Consider the following 15,835-nt stretch of genomic DNA (forward strand, 5'->3'; position numbering starts at 1 on the left):
TCTATAAGTGTCGGAGCCCATTGAAAGCAATGGGGATCTTTCAATCGACTTCAGTGGGAAACAGAAGGATCCCTATGGACCTGATCTCTTATCCTCCCTCCGAGGTATTTATATGGTCCACATCACCATAGTATCTATCCATCAAAAAGGAGGGAAAATGGAAGGGAAGGAGGGAGGGGAAGCCCTTCTCATTACATACAACTGAAAAAGCAGAAGTAAGAGAAACTGTAGGTTACACATTTCCTTCTTTCTGAATTTTTGTAAGACTATAAATTATCACTAGTCTCTGAGGTGCAAATGGCTACTAAATGTGTCATTTGTTTGCTTTAGGCCCTTAAATACTTGTTTGCTTGAGTTTCTAAGAACTGCCCTTCTGAGCATAGCCATCTTGGTCTCAGAATTCAGTTCAGTCTGTCAAAGACAACACACTAATTGTGCTCTTTCACAAAGAATTGATTTTTGTTCCTTCTTCTTGTTGCTTTCCTTTAATAAAAAGTCATTTTAGATGGAATGTATGTTTTTGCTCTTTGTATATGTAGACATGACAGTCTCCACATTCCGACACTGATGGTACCTAGTGAAATGAGTAAATTTCATGCTAAGATTATCAATTCAGCATTAATGTTCACCTTCGTCTCCCTTCACAACACATTATTCACAAAACTTTCAGTTTCCCTTATTTCAAAATGTGCAAAATGGTATTGGGGAAAAGTGGATTCATTGTGTCCTTTGTGAAACCCACAGATCATCATATTTTGCTGGGTTTGCTGCTGCTATTTTTTTTTAAACTGCTCTAATTCTACCTACCCTCAAAAAAGAATTTTCTACTTGTCAGTTCAGCTTTCATCACAAAGTACATTATAACTTTAGCCTTTCTTAAATTAAATAAAAACTGTTTGGAAGGAGGCAGAACTGGGTCAGGTATCCACAAAATGTGTGTGCGTTACATATATTGGGACAGTTTTCAAATGTATATATTTGAAAACTGGTGCAAGTCAAGTTTACACTTGCTCTACCTAAACTGTATATAACACATTTAAGTTTTGCATCTGAGCATAGATATTAAACCTAAATACCATAGTACTAAATCTCTTGTGCCAAAGCCCCAGCTGGTATAAATCAGACCAGCTCAAGTGAAGTTAATAGAGCTACGTTAGTTTATACCAGTTGAGGATCTGGCCCAGGTTATTTTAGCAAGGATTTGAACTTCTAAAATGATTTAAAAAACAAACCTAGTAATAGTTTTGGTTTAACCTTGCCAGATTGACAGCCCTGATGAGTGATTCCCTCAACCTATCCACAGAACAGTTTCACTCACACACATGGTTAACGACAGGAAGAGAGAAATGTCTTTAGAACACCAAGATTATTCTGCAACACTGTGTGTCTGGTATGTTTATGTTGTTATTTGTAAAGCAGATTGTGTCAAAGAATGAAAAAATTGATTTGGGGCATCCAGTCTGTTTTTCTGTCAGAGAAGGCTCATCCGCTACCATTTTACTGGTGTTTTGTACAGTTAAATTTAAGTCCCAAGAGCTGGGGCTTTCATCACTTTCCTTGGGAGATTACTGAATAGCCTAATTGAGCTCACTGTCAGGGAAATGTTATGTGTGGATATAGCAGATTATCAAAGTCAATACTTGGGAAGAAAAGGCTACTTTTTTATTTTAGCTTACCTCATCAGAGCCAGATCCAAAAATCAGCAGGTCAAAAGGTATTGCAGCAACCATGTCAATTAGGAACCAGCCTTTGAAGTAGTGAATTGCTATTTTTGCTGGGTCACTTACCACTTCTTCATTCTGGTTTACATATGTTGTTCTGAAGTTTATTAGAATGTCAATGATAAACATAATATCCACAATTAAGTCTACCACATTCAGTGGGCTGCAAGAATATCCACACACTCGTCTCTTCTGTTCTTCGCTATCGTTCAGAAGGAAGGCCGCAGAGTAAGGGGTGAATATGGCAGTATATATCACCAGCAACAAGATGAGCCAGTCCCAGACTGCTTTGAAGGGACTGTAGTGCAATATAGTAAACTTGTTGATGCGAGGTGTCTGGAGTTTATATTCTGGCAGAACATCTGCTCCTAAAGATAGAACCTAGAACAAGAAATATACCATGTAAAGAAACAACAAATCAGAGTAAAACAATCTGTACATATTTAAAAAAAATAAACAAATATAGTGAAACAGTTAAACTGTATTGTGTTATTTAGATCTGGAGGTTAGGCCCTGATTACAGAGTCCTTATGCAGTCAAAATTTCCATCTAATCCCACTCTACTGTCAAGTAATATTTATTACATTTTTGGAAATTAGATCATAAGAACATAAGCCACTGCTTCCCGCAGCTCCCATTGGCAAATTGCGAACCGCAGCCACTGGAGCTGTGAGCGGCCATACCTGCAGACGCTCAGGTAAACAAAGCGTCTCGCGGCTTGCCAGGGGCTTACCCTGAACAAGCCACGAACCAAGTTTGGGAACCCCTGATCTGACCCAGTGTCCTGTCTTTCAACAGTGGCCAATGCCAGGTGCTTCAGAGGGAATGAACAGAACAGGCAATCATCAAGTGATCCATCCCATATTGCCCATTCCCAGCTTCTGGCAAATAGAGGATAGAGACACTTCAGAGCATGATTTTGCATCCATGACCCTCCTGGCTAATAACCAATGATGGACCTATCCTCCATGAACTTATCTAGTTCTTTTTTGATCCCCGTTATAGTCTTGGCCTTCACAACATCCTCTGGCAAAGAGTTCCACAGGCTGACTGTGCATTGTGTGAAGAAATACTTTCTTTTGTTTTAATCCTGCTGCCTCTTAATTTCGTTTGGTGATCCCTAGTTCTTGTATTATGAGGAGTAAATAACACTTCTTTATTTACTTTCTCTACACTATCACATCCCCGCTTAGTCATCTCTTTTCCAACCTAAAAAGTCCCAGTCTTATCAATCTCTCCTCATATGGAAGCTGTTCCGTACCCTAATAATTTTTGTTCCCTTTTCTGTACTTTTTCCAATTCAAATACATCTTTTTTGAGATGGGACGACCACATCTGCACACGGTATTCAAGATGTGGGTGTACCATGGATTTATATAGAGGCAACATGATATTTTCTGTCCTATTATCTATCCCTTTCTTAACTATTCCCAATATTCTGTTTTTTTTTACTGATGCTGCATATTGAATGGATGTTTTCAGAGAACTCTGACTACAAGATCTCTTTCTTGAGTGGTAACAGCTAATTTAGACCCCATCATTTATATGTATATTTGGGATTATGTTTTCCAACGTGCGTTACTTTGCATTTATCAACACTAAATTTCATCTGCCATTTTGTTGCCCAGTCACCCAGTTTTGTGAAATCCCTTTGTAACTCTTCATAATCTGCTTTGGACTTATCTATCTGGAATAGTTTTGTATCATCTGCAAATTTTGCCACTTCCCTTTTTTCAGATCATTTATGCATATGTTGAACAGTACAGGTCCCAGTACAGATCCTTGGGAGATAACCTCTTTGCCTCTCTCCATTGTGAGACCTGACCATATATTTCTACCCTTTATTTCCTATCTTTTAAGCAGTCACTGATCCAGTAAAAGACCTTCCTTCTTATCCCATGACAGCTTACTTCACTTAAGAGTCATTGGCGAGGGACCTTGTCAAAGGCTTTCTGAAAATCTAAGTACACTATATCCACTGGATCACCCTTGTACATATTCTTATTGATCCCCTCAAATAATTCTAGTAGATTTGTGAGGCATGATTTCCCTTTACAAAAGCCATCTGATAATTCTGTTCTTTACTATAGTTTCAACCAATTTGCCTAGTACTGAATCTTTTAAATAGGTACATATTACAAAAATATGTATTAAAAATGAAAAAGCTACCTAGAATGAAATCTTAGGGGAAAAAGTAATACTTGTGTGATAATCATTGTGTGCTTTCATTTCTTTTTGATTAGCTATTCAAGATTTGAAATTTTAGCTGGTACAAGATCAAAGCGAGACACCCTTTCCCACTATAATCTTTTTAAAATCCTTATTAGCTCATCTATTTTTGTTTAATTTTCCAGCAGCAAGTGTTTTATAACACTCAGATCCTCTCTTTAGCCACCTAAGCAGCACTAGCTGTTCAATAAAGATCTACTGTGAAAATGTTGTGAGAACACTAGGGTTAATAACCACTCTTCTCTTTTGAAAAGTGAAGTAGGGAACGATTAAGTCATCCACAAGATTATATGGTACCTTTAAGCAGCCACTAAACACCATGCTGAGGTGATGGTGGAGGACGTTCATGTATTATTTATTTTGTAGCTGGGAATTGCACTTAACTAATGGGACTAGTTGTATTTTTATGCACTAGAGACATTAGTCAATAGTAAACTGAATCAGACATTGTACAGCATCTGAGGCAGTCTTCACCCTTTCAGACCCCCAGCATGTGACGTGACAAGAATAAATCAGCTGTTTTCCTAGTATTAGAGAACAATGTGTATGTGTGTGTGTGTGTGTGTGTGTCTGCGCGTGCGGGGCGGGGGCGGGAAGGTGAGGGGAGGAGAAACTGCTATGCACTTTATAAATAACACAGCCCTCCTGCTAGAGTTTTGAGATAATGAAAGAAATGGATTAGACATTGAGAACAATAAAGCCTTCTTCACAATTTTCTGTCAGTTATATGAAAATTCCAACCAATGTGTTGTATTGCTGGAGAAACAATCAAGCTCTATTCTTTTCTCTCCTATGCTAGTGTAAATCAGGAATAACTCTCCACTGAAGTCAGGGTCTGATTTTCTTTTCACTTACACTGGTTTATTTCTATTGACTTCAGTGGAACTGAAGAGTATGAGAGCAGAATCAGGCACAGTAAAGTAACTGTAGTGTACAAGTGACGTGAGATCAGAAACAGATCCAGTGTTTTCAAGTACAATTTCTTAGACACAGGGTGACTGGATGATTTGTGTGCTTAATAGATAATGTAATATAAAACTTTACACTGCTATCTGAACAACAAAATTGATTATTGCCTGAAATTGGTTATCTGATTTTTGTTTGATGGCCATGTGGGTATCTTGTCTTCTCAAGCCAGTCAAAATGGACAGGTGTTCACCCACTACCAGCACCTGTATTGATAGTATCAGTAGACTGTGACTAAGAATTAAGACTAATTTATCTTCTTTCTTCTACGTACCATCCCTCTAAAGTGGAGGCACTGCTTTGTCCAGTCTGTATTTATTCTTTGGCTAAATGGATGGACAGCTCCAGCTACTGAAGCCCTCTCAAGAATGAGTTGCTTGTGGATTGCTTAAGGTATAAATACCTTTTCCTCCCCCAAGTGCACATGATGGGTCAGAGCCCCCAATTGGACCAGCCACTTTCTGTTGCCCCTTGGCTCTGCTCAGGTATGTGCATCCCTCCTTATAACCCAAATGCAGTAAGGACCTTTAAAGGAGCCCCATCCTCTTTTCCCTGCTGCCCAAACAAAGATTCACTGCATTCAGTGGCTGTAAGCACATTTTCTTTACAGTAAAATACTAACAATGAACTCCACCACATAGCAAAAGATCCTTAATAAATGTCTGGTGACCAAATTTTTTTTGACTCTGAGACAATTGATCAGGATGTAAAGAAATACAAATTGATTAGTTGGATATGAAAATGTTTTGAAAATGCTGCTTTACACCATGAGTGCCAATCCTGCACCAACTGAGATCAAGGGATATTTTTGCCCAGAACAAGTCTAAAGTGTCTATAGAGTTTCAAAGGTCTCTATGAAGACTCTGCACACCATAATTGGCACTTTCCTAGCTACTTATTCATAGAATCCAAGGTGAGAAAGGACTATTGTAATCATCTAGTCTGATCTCTTGTACAATATAGGCCACAGAACCGCCCCCAAAATAGGAGGACACAAGTCTAATTAATGAAAGCCACAACTTAAATTGAAATGAGATGGCCTTTAAAAATGATTTTATACTTGTCATTATGAAACTTTGAAGAAAATATCATTTCACTTTGTGGGTTGCTGGGGATAACAAGGAAGAAATGACAGACAGAAAAGAATAAAATCTACTCACAATTTCAGCTGACAATTAACCAGCACTATTACCTGCAAAGTATCTTTTTGATTTGGAAAGATACCTTTTGCTAGACTTTGAGCATCCACAGTAGAAGTATTTTCCCCAGAGTGGAAAGGCCTCCAGCCCCTTGCTTGAGTGGGTGACCTCAGTCTTTAAGGGTGGGGGGTGTTAGAGGGACCTGGACCCTCCCTTTCCACAATGTCCCAGCCAAGGGCTCTGTGACTGTAAGCCCCTGAACAGGAGCAGCCCTCCTGGCAGGGAGTCTAAACCCACTGCCCTAGGCTACTTCTCACCAGTGTCTGGACTAGAGGGGAAATGCCCAAACTGAATAATTTAGTTGGACAATGTGCTGCCTTTCGTAGGGGCATCTGGTCATGGGTCCAGGATCCTTCAGGCAGGGCACTCCCAAGCTGGTGAGGCCAAACTCTACAATGTTCTTGGGCTTCACCCACTCAGTTACCTCCAGGGCTGGAGGCTCCTAGGTCTCCTCCACAGTCTCCCATGGCTGGGGAGATAGTGCTTCCTGCCAGGTGGCAAGCAGGTTAGTGATCCTTCCCCTCAGTTAGGAAAGCAGCTACTTCCTGCCCTTTCACCAGTCAGCCACAAATTGAGCCAGGCTCCCTCCTTTTCTCCTCCCTCCAAGCCTGGCCTTGGCTGCAGGCATAACAAGGCGGGGCTAGCTGGGCCCAAAGTCTCTCTTTTACCCCTGCTGAGCTTGCTGGCAGTTTCTCTGCTTCATCACGGCCTAGTTCTGAATTTTGTTCATGTCAGCTTATGCCATTTATTGCTGATGAAAACCAAATCCTCAGCTGGGGTAAACTGCGTAGTTTCATTGACTCAAATGGAGCTATGGAAATTTACATCAGCTGAGAATCTTGTCTCAAGTATTTAGACTTGGTAGGATTAATGATAGACTGTCTACCTACCTCTTTCTGAGGTATCTCCCCCTTATATCTTCCGTCTGGGGTAATAGCCACTGTCAAGATGGAATATATTACAGCAGTGCAGCAAATCTGCAGTTGACATTCCCCAATGAGTGAGCAGTCAGGATCCAATAACATCTCAAGTCATGTAAGTGAGTTTATCCCAGAGGTTAAAGCCCTTCTCTGCCGCCTTTCTGTCTTTTTGTAGTTCTGTTTTTAGTCTCTCTGAGATTAACACAGTAGTTCCTCTGCTACAGTGAAAAAAAAATTAATATATTTGAAGGCAATGGAGGACTGGGAGTGATAGCAAGGCCATTGTTAAGCAGTACCAAAGAGGACAGCTACCTAGGGTACCACAACAGACCGGGTTTCCAAAATAAAATGAAAAAATGATCCTGTCAGCTTTTACTGTTTAAAACATGATTTAATTACTGGAGGAGGAAGTCCCAGTACTGGGCTCCCCAAACATGATCTTTCACTTTTTGGGGAATTCTCATGCCTGTCTCCTCATGAAGAGCCTTTCTGTGACTTGGCAGTTCTAGTGTTGGGCTTCCCAAGGAGATCCTGCTCCTGGGTGGGGTCTCCTGGTGAAGAGTCAAGGAGACACACTAGGATGTTGTGTAGCGTGCCAGTTGGCTTTATATTGATACTGTGTGGTTGATTTATGCCTGGCAGGTTATGTTCATAGATGCCATACTGCTGTGTGAAAGTTGTTCCAGGGAAATACTAAGATTTAGGAAATCTTGTCAAAAACACTGACCAGTTGGATTCTTTTCTATATTTTCATTTTCATAAAGAAAGGATAACAAGGGCTCAGGTGATTGGTGAGGCGCAGTGGGGCTCAGGCCACCTGGTGTCACCACTTACCTGGTGTGCCGGTTTCAGTTTAGGGAAATATGCTCACCCTAGAATGTGAACACTGACCCATCTCCCCCCAGGTGACCAGAAGAGAAGGGCTACTATATAAGTCCATGCTGGTGCAGGAAAAGCCCTCTTTTGCCTGGATCAGGTGGGCACACACCCAAGGAAGTGGTAAAATACTGGATTTTGTCAGCATTGCACTAGTCACTCCTTTCTCAGCAGCGGGGGGCGGGAGGGAAGAGACTGAGAAGGAGTTTTTCCCTCACCGCCAGATTGGCCAAGTGAAGTGGATTTTTTTCTCCTTCCCCATAGCAGCTGGGGGGGATTTAGTTGGGGGAGAACATGGAACAGGAGTTAGGCAATGATGTTGCAACTCATTATATAAATGTGGGGCGGATGTCCAGTGCAGATACTCTGTAGCAAAGGGATGTGGTGATCAGATAAAATGGACTGGTAAAGGATTTAAAAAAGAGGTATTCTTTAAAGGAGCAGAAATGAGCGGTGGGGGGAGGGTTTAGGGCTCCTATGACTCGTACTACAGGGAACCAAACCCCCTCTCCTTTATAGCCCACCCAAACCTTATTTGAGGGGGGGGATGGTGAGGTCCCAGCAGTGGGTTGGCTGGGGACCAGGATGGGTAAGGAGGAGGACTGACAAAGGCCCTCGCAGGTATACACTGAAATGATTATGGAATTACCTGCACTGTACACTTTTATCTAGTGGGTACTTCCAGGCATTTAAGAATTTTTGCCCTGGGCCACGGTGAGTCTAACCCTGGCCCTGCCACACAGGGCTGAAGCCAAAGCTTGAGCAACTTAGCTTTGCAGGGCCCCTGTGGTGTGAGGCCCTGGACAGTTGCCTTGCTTGCCAACCCTTAATGCTGGCCCTGCCAGGCAACCCCATTAAAATGAACTGGCGACCCACAGTTTGAGAACCGCTGCATTAGGTGCATGGTTCTCCTGTGTTTTATCTCCATTACAGCTATCAAACTATGTCCGACAAGGACAATTTCTTCCCTTTTTGTCTCTATTCATAATATCACCATGAAGCCAGTACCACCTGAGCATCCTTAGGAGATGACTGAATTCAGAAATCACTATCTGAAAATATACTGTATTACACACATGCCACTGAACAAATGACAATTAAGCCAACATTTGCCCCCTGATGACAAGCATTACCAATGTCCTCAGGAACTTCTGATTTAGTTTGTGATTATTATGGGCTTTCAATGACCATATTTCAATTGCCTTGATATCTTCTTTCTTGACATGGATGACTAATAAGGCTACCCCAATTCTGAAATGATAAATAGCTGAATTCCTTTTTGATTTTAATGCTCCAGAAAATGTATTACACTGCTTTAAAATGTCAGCACAAACCCAATTTATTTGTTTTTCAAAGGCTGGCCATTAAAGCACAGCTTCCCAGTCAGAAAATACCACTACTGAGGATTTATCTATACCCGTCTGATTTACCCCTTTTTATCTGTTCCACTACATTAGAACTATACAGCAGAATGTTGCGTATTTATATCTAGTGCTCACATTTATGTTCTGCTATCGGAATGTATAAAATGCATCTGAGGTATCGTAAGCCAATATTGAAAGAGTATTACTTTTTAATGTTAAGCTTTCTAATTTAATGATTGCAATAACAAATCTGTTGCCACAATAAAGTGTGACCTCTTTGCATATCTGCCTGTATGCTTCCCATTTGGGACTTCAGATACAGGAGGTTAGGTATAAACATTTCTCATTAAAGCATTAAACAATGAGCTCAATATTTCTTTGTGTGCAGGACCAGAAATAGCACAGTGTTCTTTGAATATACCTGCATATTCACCAGATGACGAATGGCATGCTATGGATGGGTGAACCTAAAAGACACAATGCTTATATGAACATGTTTGAATCTCTTTTATTCTAGAGGTCAGACTGCTACAGTGTCTCATGAAATAAAGATTTAGTGACTATCCAGCACTCAAATTTTCAGTTACGCTGGGAATACCACAAGAACAGGCTTTTTGGTTATTTTTCAGTAATGTATTTTCTGGCCTTAGCTGAAATTTGGGAGGTAATGAGTTATGTGCTAATGCAAAGAACCAAATATAAATCACACTTTTATGAACCTAAAAAAAAAGTTAAGTATGTACTAACTGTTGGGTCGATTCTTATTTTATCTGATCTTGGGTTAACAGTTATGCATATAATAAACATGCAAACCATTTCATTGATGTTCCATGTTAGCTTTAGTTTGTGTTGCTGGATTTTTAAGCAACATTACAATCCTTGTATTAGACCTGTTTTGGGTTAGAAAGTTCAGAACATGAATTGTCACCTTTTTGATTTATTACAACCCCATCAGTATGATTAATTGCTTAGTGAGTAAGACATAGGGCTGCAGTCTATTACTACTAAGACTGGCTGCCTGATAATAATCACTCCTGTTTATCTTAACTGAAAAGCATCTGATTATTGGCTAGCTAATGCTCTCCAACTCCTAGTTAGAGTTAAACATTTCTAAATGACATATATTTAAGATTTAAGTTAATTGGACAGGACCATAGGCAGTAGTCAACACTGTGCAATGACAGAGCTGGGTAGATCTTTAACAAAAATTGATACAGTACAGAGAAAAAAAAAAGGCCAATTGATAGAGAAATTGCACCATATAAGTTACAACAAAAGCTATGCTAAATTGCTATTTGCAAACCCAGAAAGAATAGACATGGAAGCTGATTTTAACCTGTCATACATTCTGACTCCATTGCCTTCACTCCAGATTTACCCAGTGGAAGTGAAAGTAGCATTTGGTCGAAGATATGTTACTGCTTCAAATACAAATTTTTTGTAATCATTTGTCTGAGCTTTCTGTGGTGATTCACAAGTACTAGGTGGATATTTTATTATCTCCACACCTGCCAATTCTACTCGGCAACTCTTTGTTCTGCACTATTCTGTACCCTCATGCTTAAACATACTGTGACTTCAGAACAATGCTACAGCTTTATGGGTTGAGAGGTAGATTGGTAAAAGGGGATGTGTGTGGGTAGACGTGAGCAGCAGGTGAGCTTTTACCTGTATGTCTCTATCTCAGGGTAATCTAAGTTCTTATTTCTGTGTTTTGGTACAATAGAGAAGCTATTTCTATTTCTTCATCCTCCACACTCCAAGCTTTTTTTTTTTTTAAAATAACACTTTTATTAAAGTGCATTTAATGTCTGGAATTTGGATTCCTAAATAATAATCTGTTACATCATCCCCCCCAAAATATATGATGAAGCAGAGAGCAAATTTAAAATCTGAGCCCAAGCTTGAAACCCACACCTACCACGCATGTGTATGCAACATGACTCATCTGCTGCCTGCATACCGTTACTGCAGATGGGTTAGTGCCTTGAAATTACAGCAGCTGTACTAAACAATTATTGAGCTCTCTGACTGAGAAAATTTCCCATGGGTGACAAAGAACCAGCTGGATATTGCTGGTGTTTGCATAGTAGATGTGTTGGTATCTATGAACATTGAAATCCCCAGAAAAGGAATCACTAGATCAGAGAATTCATCCAAAAATATTCTGCAGTGGAAAACAGACACAAGCAGGCCGTCTCATCCAAGTATTTTGATCCTCCATTTGAACAGAGTTACAAAGCTGTTCTGGGCATTATTTTTAAAATGGAACATTTAGATCTTAAGCCTTAGGAGTCTTTTCCTGCCAGCCAGTCTGCAGTTACTTTCATGTTAGTGTGTAATGCATCAACAGAGCAACACCTATAAGCAGATTTGTTGAATGTACTTTAATGAAATTTCAATCTTACCATAGTAATTAGTGGATTATCAGTGAAGGTGATGTTAACTACTGTTCTATTTTTAGCAAGTGCTAATGACAGAAAAAGCATTAAGAGAGACGTATCACTCAATTCTTTATTAATTAACCTAAAGGAGCCTTTCAAGCAAATGCTTTAAAAACTTTAGGCTACAAATTGGGAAAAAATTAGCACGTTATTGATTGTTCTATCGACTACAAAACCTCTAAGCTGTTAACAAGCATTTATAAATCAGCCAGCTAGCCATTAAGTACCACATCTGCAACAAGGGCTTCAATTATTATCATTTTTAGTCACTCAAACTGTAGTTACAATCATTAGTTGATGACCTGTCAGTGGAAAGAAGTACTCCCGCACTTGGTGGTGGTATTTCCAGGCTAGCTATTTTAAAGTAAAGTATTCGGCCATTTATGAAAATCCTATATTTAGTAAGATCTATTTAAAACTGGTTTGCTGGATGAAAAAGATTCAGATGTGATTAAAACTGAGTATAAAAATGAAATGCAAAAGGAAATATGCAATATATATGGTAAAGATAGTTAAATCGTTATGGTAATGCTTTGGGCCTATGCATGCAGAATACACATTGACAACACTGAAAAAGTTTCGTGCATCCAATGAAGGGTGAAAAGACGTTTAGGAATCCCCCCTACAATGCATTTATTTGGTCTTCAGTTTTATGCTAAATAAAAAAATATGGCCTACATTTTCTAGTGTGATCTGTACACTTTGTACTGCTCACACAGCTCACAGTGGAGATTTCCATTAGGAAACAGACAATGGAGAATTATAGAGGGGGAACTTGCCGCTAGCATAAAGTTAATGACTGGCAGTTCCTGTGGCGTGAGGGAACCTGTGGGGTAAGGGAACACTACAGGAATGTGGTAGAACTCTGTTGTGCTGATTCTCGGCTGGCATAAGCTACTCTAATGCTGCACCTGGGCTGGCATTGAATCAGTAAGCATAAGTGGCGCCTTGATGGGCCCACCCCTACTCCTGTGCTCAATGGAGCTCAAACACATGGGAAAACTCAGCCCTATATTTAGGAACATTTTCCAAGGAGAGGAGAGTCTTTTAGGTACTGTAGCTGATCAGAGCAGTAAAAGCACATAACAGATATGTACAGTGTCCCTAGAACATAGCTCAGTCTAGTAACCTCTAAAAATATACAACTCTTTAGCAGGAATAGGCCCTTTGCTTGTACACTCTTCTTCTGCTAGTGTTTGCTTGGGTTTCTAGCTATAATACAGGCTACTGTTTGTTTTTTTTTAAATCTTTGGACTAAATCATCGATCATCATGGCTTTCTGGGCTTACCTAGTGCTGCAGAAGGTGTAACAGAGATGTAATAGACCCTACAATACATGTGGGAAATTATTGTCCTATAAAAAGCTTCTCTTTCAGGCTACATCCACAGCCCTAGGAGGGAGTTGTAGTCAACATGCTTTCTTAGCAAAAAAGAGTCTATTAGACCAAATCAACTGGTCTCTAATGGTTTCTACATTAGCCACAGAAAACAGATTAATACATCTACTGCTCTGTTCCAAAACCTAGGTGCTAATTGAAAGCCTTACGGACTAGGCCAGAGAGAGGTGGTTTACTTAAGTTCACCAGGTTATACTCTTCCCTTGCTTACACCCTGGCAACCCCAATGAAAATCGTACCCTCTGAACTTCAGAGGGTTGTATGAATATATGAGAGAAGAACTTGTACAATCTTTTTTTATTTCAGATAAAGGAATGGGTTACTTAAATATTAAGAGAATGTGATTCCAAAAAGCTTCTTCACTATTTTCTGCCTATATGTGGGGGGATGGGTCTAGATCAGTGGTTCTCAACAACTGATCCATGGACTGGAGCCAGTCTCTGAAAGCTCCCTGATATCAAAAAAGGCTGTGACACACTGGTCTGGAGGACCTCAAGGACCCTTCCAATTCTACATTTCTATGATTCTATATGCTCAACTTATTTTGAAAATGGACCATATTCACAGGCTACAGGTGCTTGAAGTTCAGAGCAGAAAGGTAGGAAATTCAGACGTGAATAACAATGTTCTATTTCCTTGCCATCAAGGACTCTTTCATTTCTGGAGATCAGTAATCAGAGCAGGTTCTTCTGAACAACACTGCACTTCTTACAATACAAATACATCTAGTAGAAGTCACAAAGAAGTGTAAGTTTCTATCAACTGAAAGGAGTGGAGTTTGCCATAGTTTTTCTTCTCCCTTGAAAAAAATGCCAACTTTGATTTTATGTCAAATTGGCAATTCATTGAATAGTCTTATACCTGAAGGTATAGTGTATCTTAGTGAATCTCAGATTCAGCCCTGTATCACACTGAAGATTTATTCAGGTGTCTAAGAGAGGTGGACTAGGCTGCACAGACTGTTATGTAAGACAATAGCTAATCCAAGGCCCCTTTGATCTTGGAAAGAGGAAACTCTATCAGTTGTCCCAGGATTACTAGTCTTACACTAACTCTTCATATAAATATTTTATATAAATTGTAGCTAACTGGATTTGCATAAATACTGTACATCACTTAGCTTCTTAGAAAAGCACCTTACCTTTATACTACCCATCCATAATAAATTAATTTTACAGAGATTTGAGGTGCAGGCTCCTGTTCAGTAATTAGCTCCCCGAGACAGCCACCTCCTTCCACAAATCACAGTAAATACCCATAACTGTTTGAGTGAATCCCTAAGATTTAATTATACTTTTAAAATAATTGGTAGATTCAGATAATCTGGGATCCCCCCCGCATTATGCTTTTCATTGACGTGCTTGAATAGAATTTTTTTAAAGTTACTTTCCCTTTCTTTCTTAAAAAAAAAAGAATGCTGTCTGGAGCCCCAGTCTCCCAATCCCTTAATACTTCTGCTACCCGTAAAGGGCTGGGATTAACCACTTCCTGACAATAGACATAGTCAAGAGATATGTACTGTTTCCTCTGGTTTACTCAGATTGAGGAAATACAAAAGAAAGAAATCAGAAGGCCTTCACTCTATACATTTTGACAACAATGTTGGCTAGTTCTTGCCCTTTCCTACGGCTTCAGACCTTAGACTCAATAAAAAAATAAACAAACAGAAAATAGTCTCCTAGGTTTTCAGGATCAGCCTACCACATTTATTCCTACCCACTAGCTAGACCAAAAGAAAATTTTCTCAGGGGCTAGCCCAGCTTCTCCTTTTATGTGCTTCAGACCAGTTGACGATAATTGGCTCTCAGTTACCATTAGTTACCATCACCTGTTCCATCTGCAGATCTCTGGAACTTTTATCTTGTCCATTTGGCATACTCTCAGTTTTTTCTCACCAGCAATAAGTAGGAACTCAACCCTTTCAGTAAACAATTAAACTTTTGCCCACTGACCTTCCAGTTCATGTATTTGCTAGTACTAAACAGTGAAAACTCTCATTCCTTGCAATAAGTGGTGCTAACCTGATAGATCAGCTAAACAAGTCAGTATCCCTTTATATGGAGAAGGTGGTTCCCCGAACAGAGTAAATATATGCCCCCATTACAGCACTGCAAAGTTGTAGTGTTTGCACAGTACTAGTGATACTGGCCTGGATCCATAAAGGGATCTAGCTATATAGAATCACTGAAATCCACTAAACCTGAGTTAGGTGCCCAGGCTCCCTATACAATGAATGAGGAGAGGAGAGATAGGTGCTTAAGAATGGGATCTACAAAAGACACATCTTTGCCTATTCAATAGCAGATGCTGATTAAAGGAGTATGTCCTAAGTGGGGGATAGGCTTTATAACGAACTACCAGCTAATCTGAGAATTGGGCTCCCCAGCTCTAAGCTGAGTCACTGTGGCAGGAAAATGCCATGTGCACCTGTTCTGAGGATAATTAAGACGTCAGTCTCCAGGACCATCAAACTATTAAAATGAAATGTTACAATTCTAAATTTTTAAACTGGGATGTTCAATGCAGGTGTTTTTGTTTGGTTGGGGTTTTATTTATTTTTTTCTGATTTGTTTTGAAATTTGACATAAAATGTAGGTTTCAGAGGAAACACACACACACACACACCCCAGCTGCCCACTGTGGCACAGAGAACGGCATTCCCAGGGCTTGGGCTGTAGTGTGCTCCAGCACCCCCTGGGGATCCCTTATCCCTGCCCCC

General features: G+C 40.0%; 1 protein-coding gene across 8 annotated transcripts in view; it reads right to left on the bottom strand.

Moving 5' to 3' along the window:
• Window positions 1–15,835, bottom strand: part of KCNH7 (potassium voltage-gated channel subfamily H member 7) — a 331,840-nt gene that overhangs the window by 66,886 nt on the left and 249,119 nt on the right. For 7 of the 8 annotated variants that reach the window (XM_065560719.1, XM_065560718.1, XM_065560716.1 and 4 more), the window contains one exon: window positions 1,677–2,102. In XM_065560719.1, the coding sequence (XP_065416791.1) occupies window positions 1,677–2,102 (426 nt within the window). The remainder of the gene's footprint in view (window positions 1–1,676; window positions 2,103–15,835) is intronic. The other variant, XM_065560720.1, reaches the window with a different exon arrangement.

Source organism: Chrysemys picta, chromosome 11 (genome assembly GCF_011386835.1).
Source record: "Chrysemys picta bellii isolate R12L10 chromosome 11, ASM1138683v2, whole genome shotgun sequence".
In the NCBI taxonomy this organism is placed as follows: Eukaryota; Metazoa; Chordata; order Testudines; family Emydidae; genus Chrysemys; species Chrysemys picta.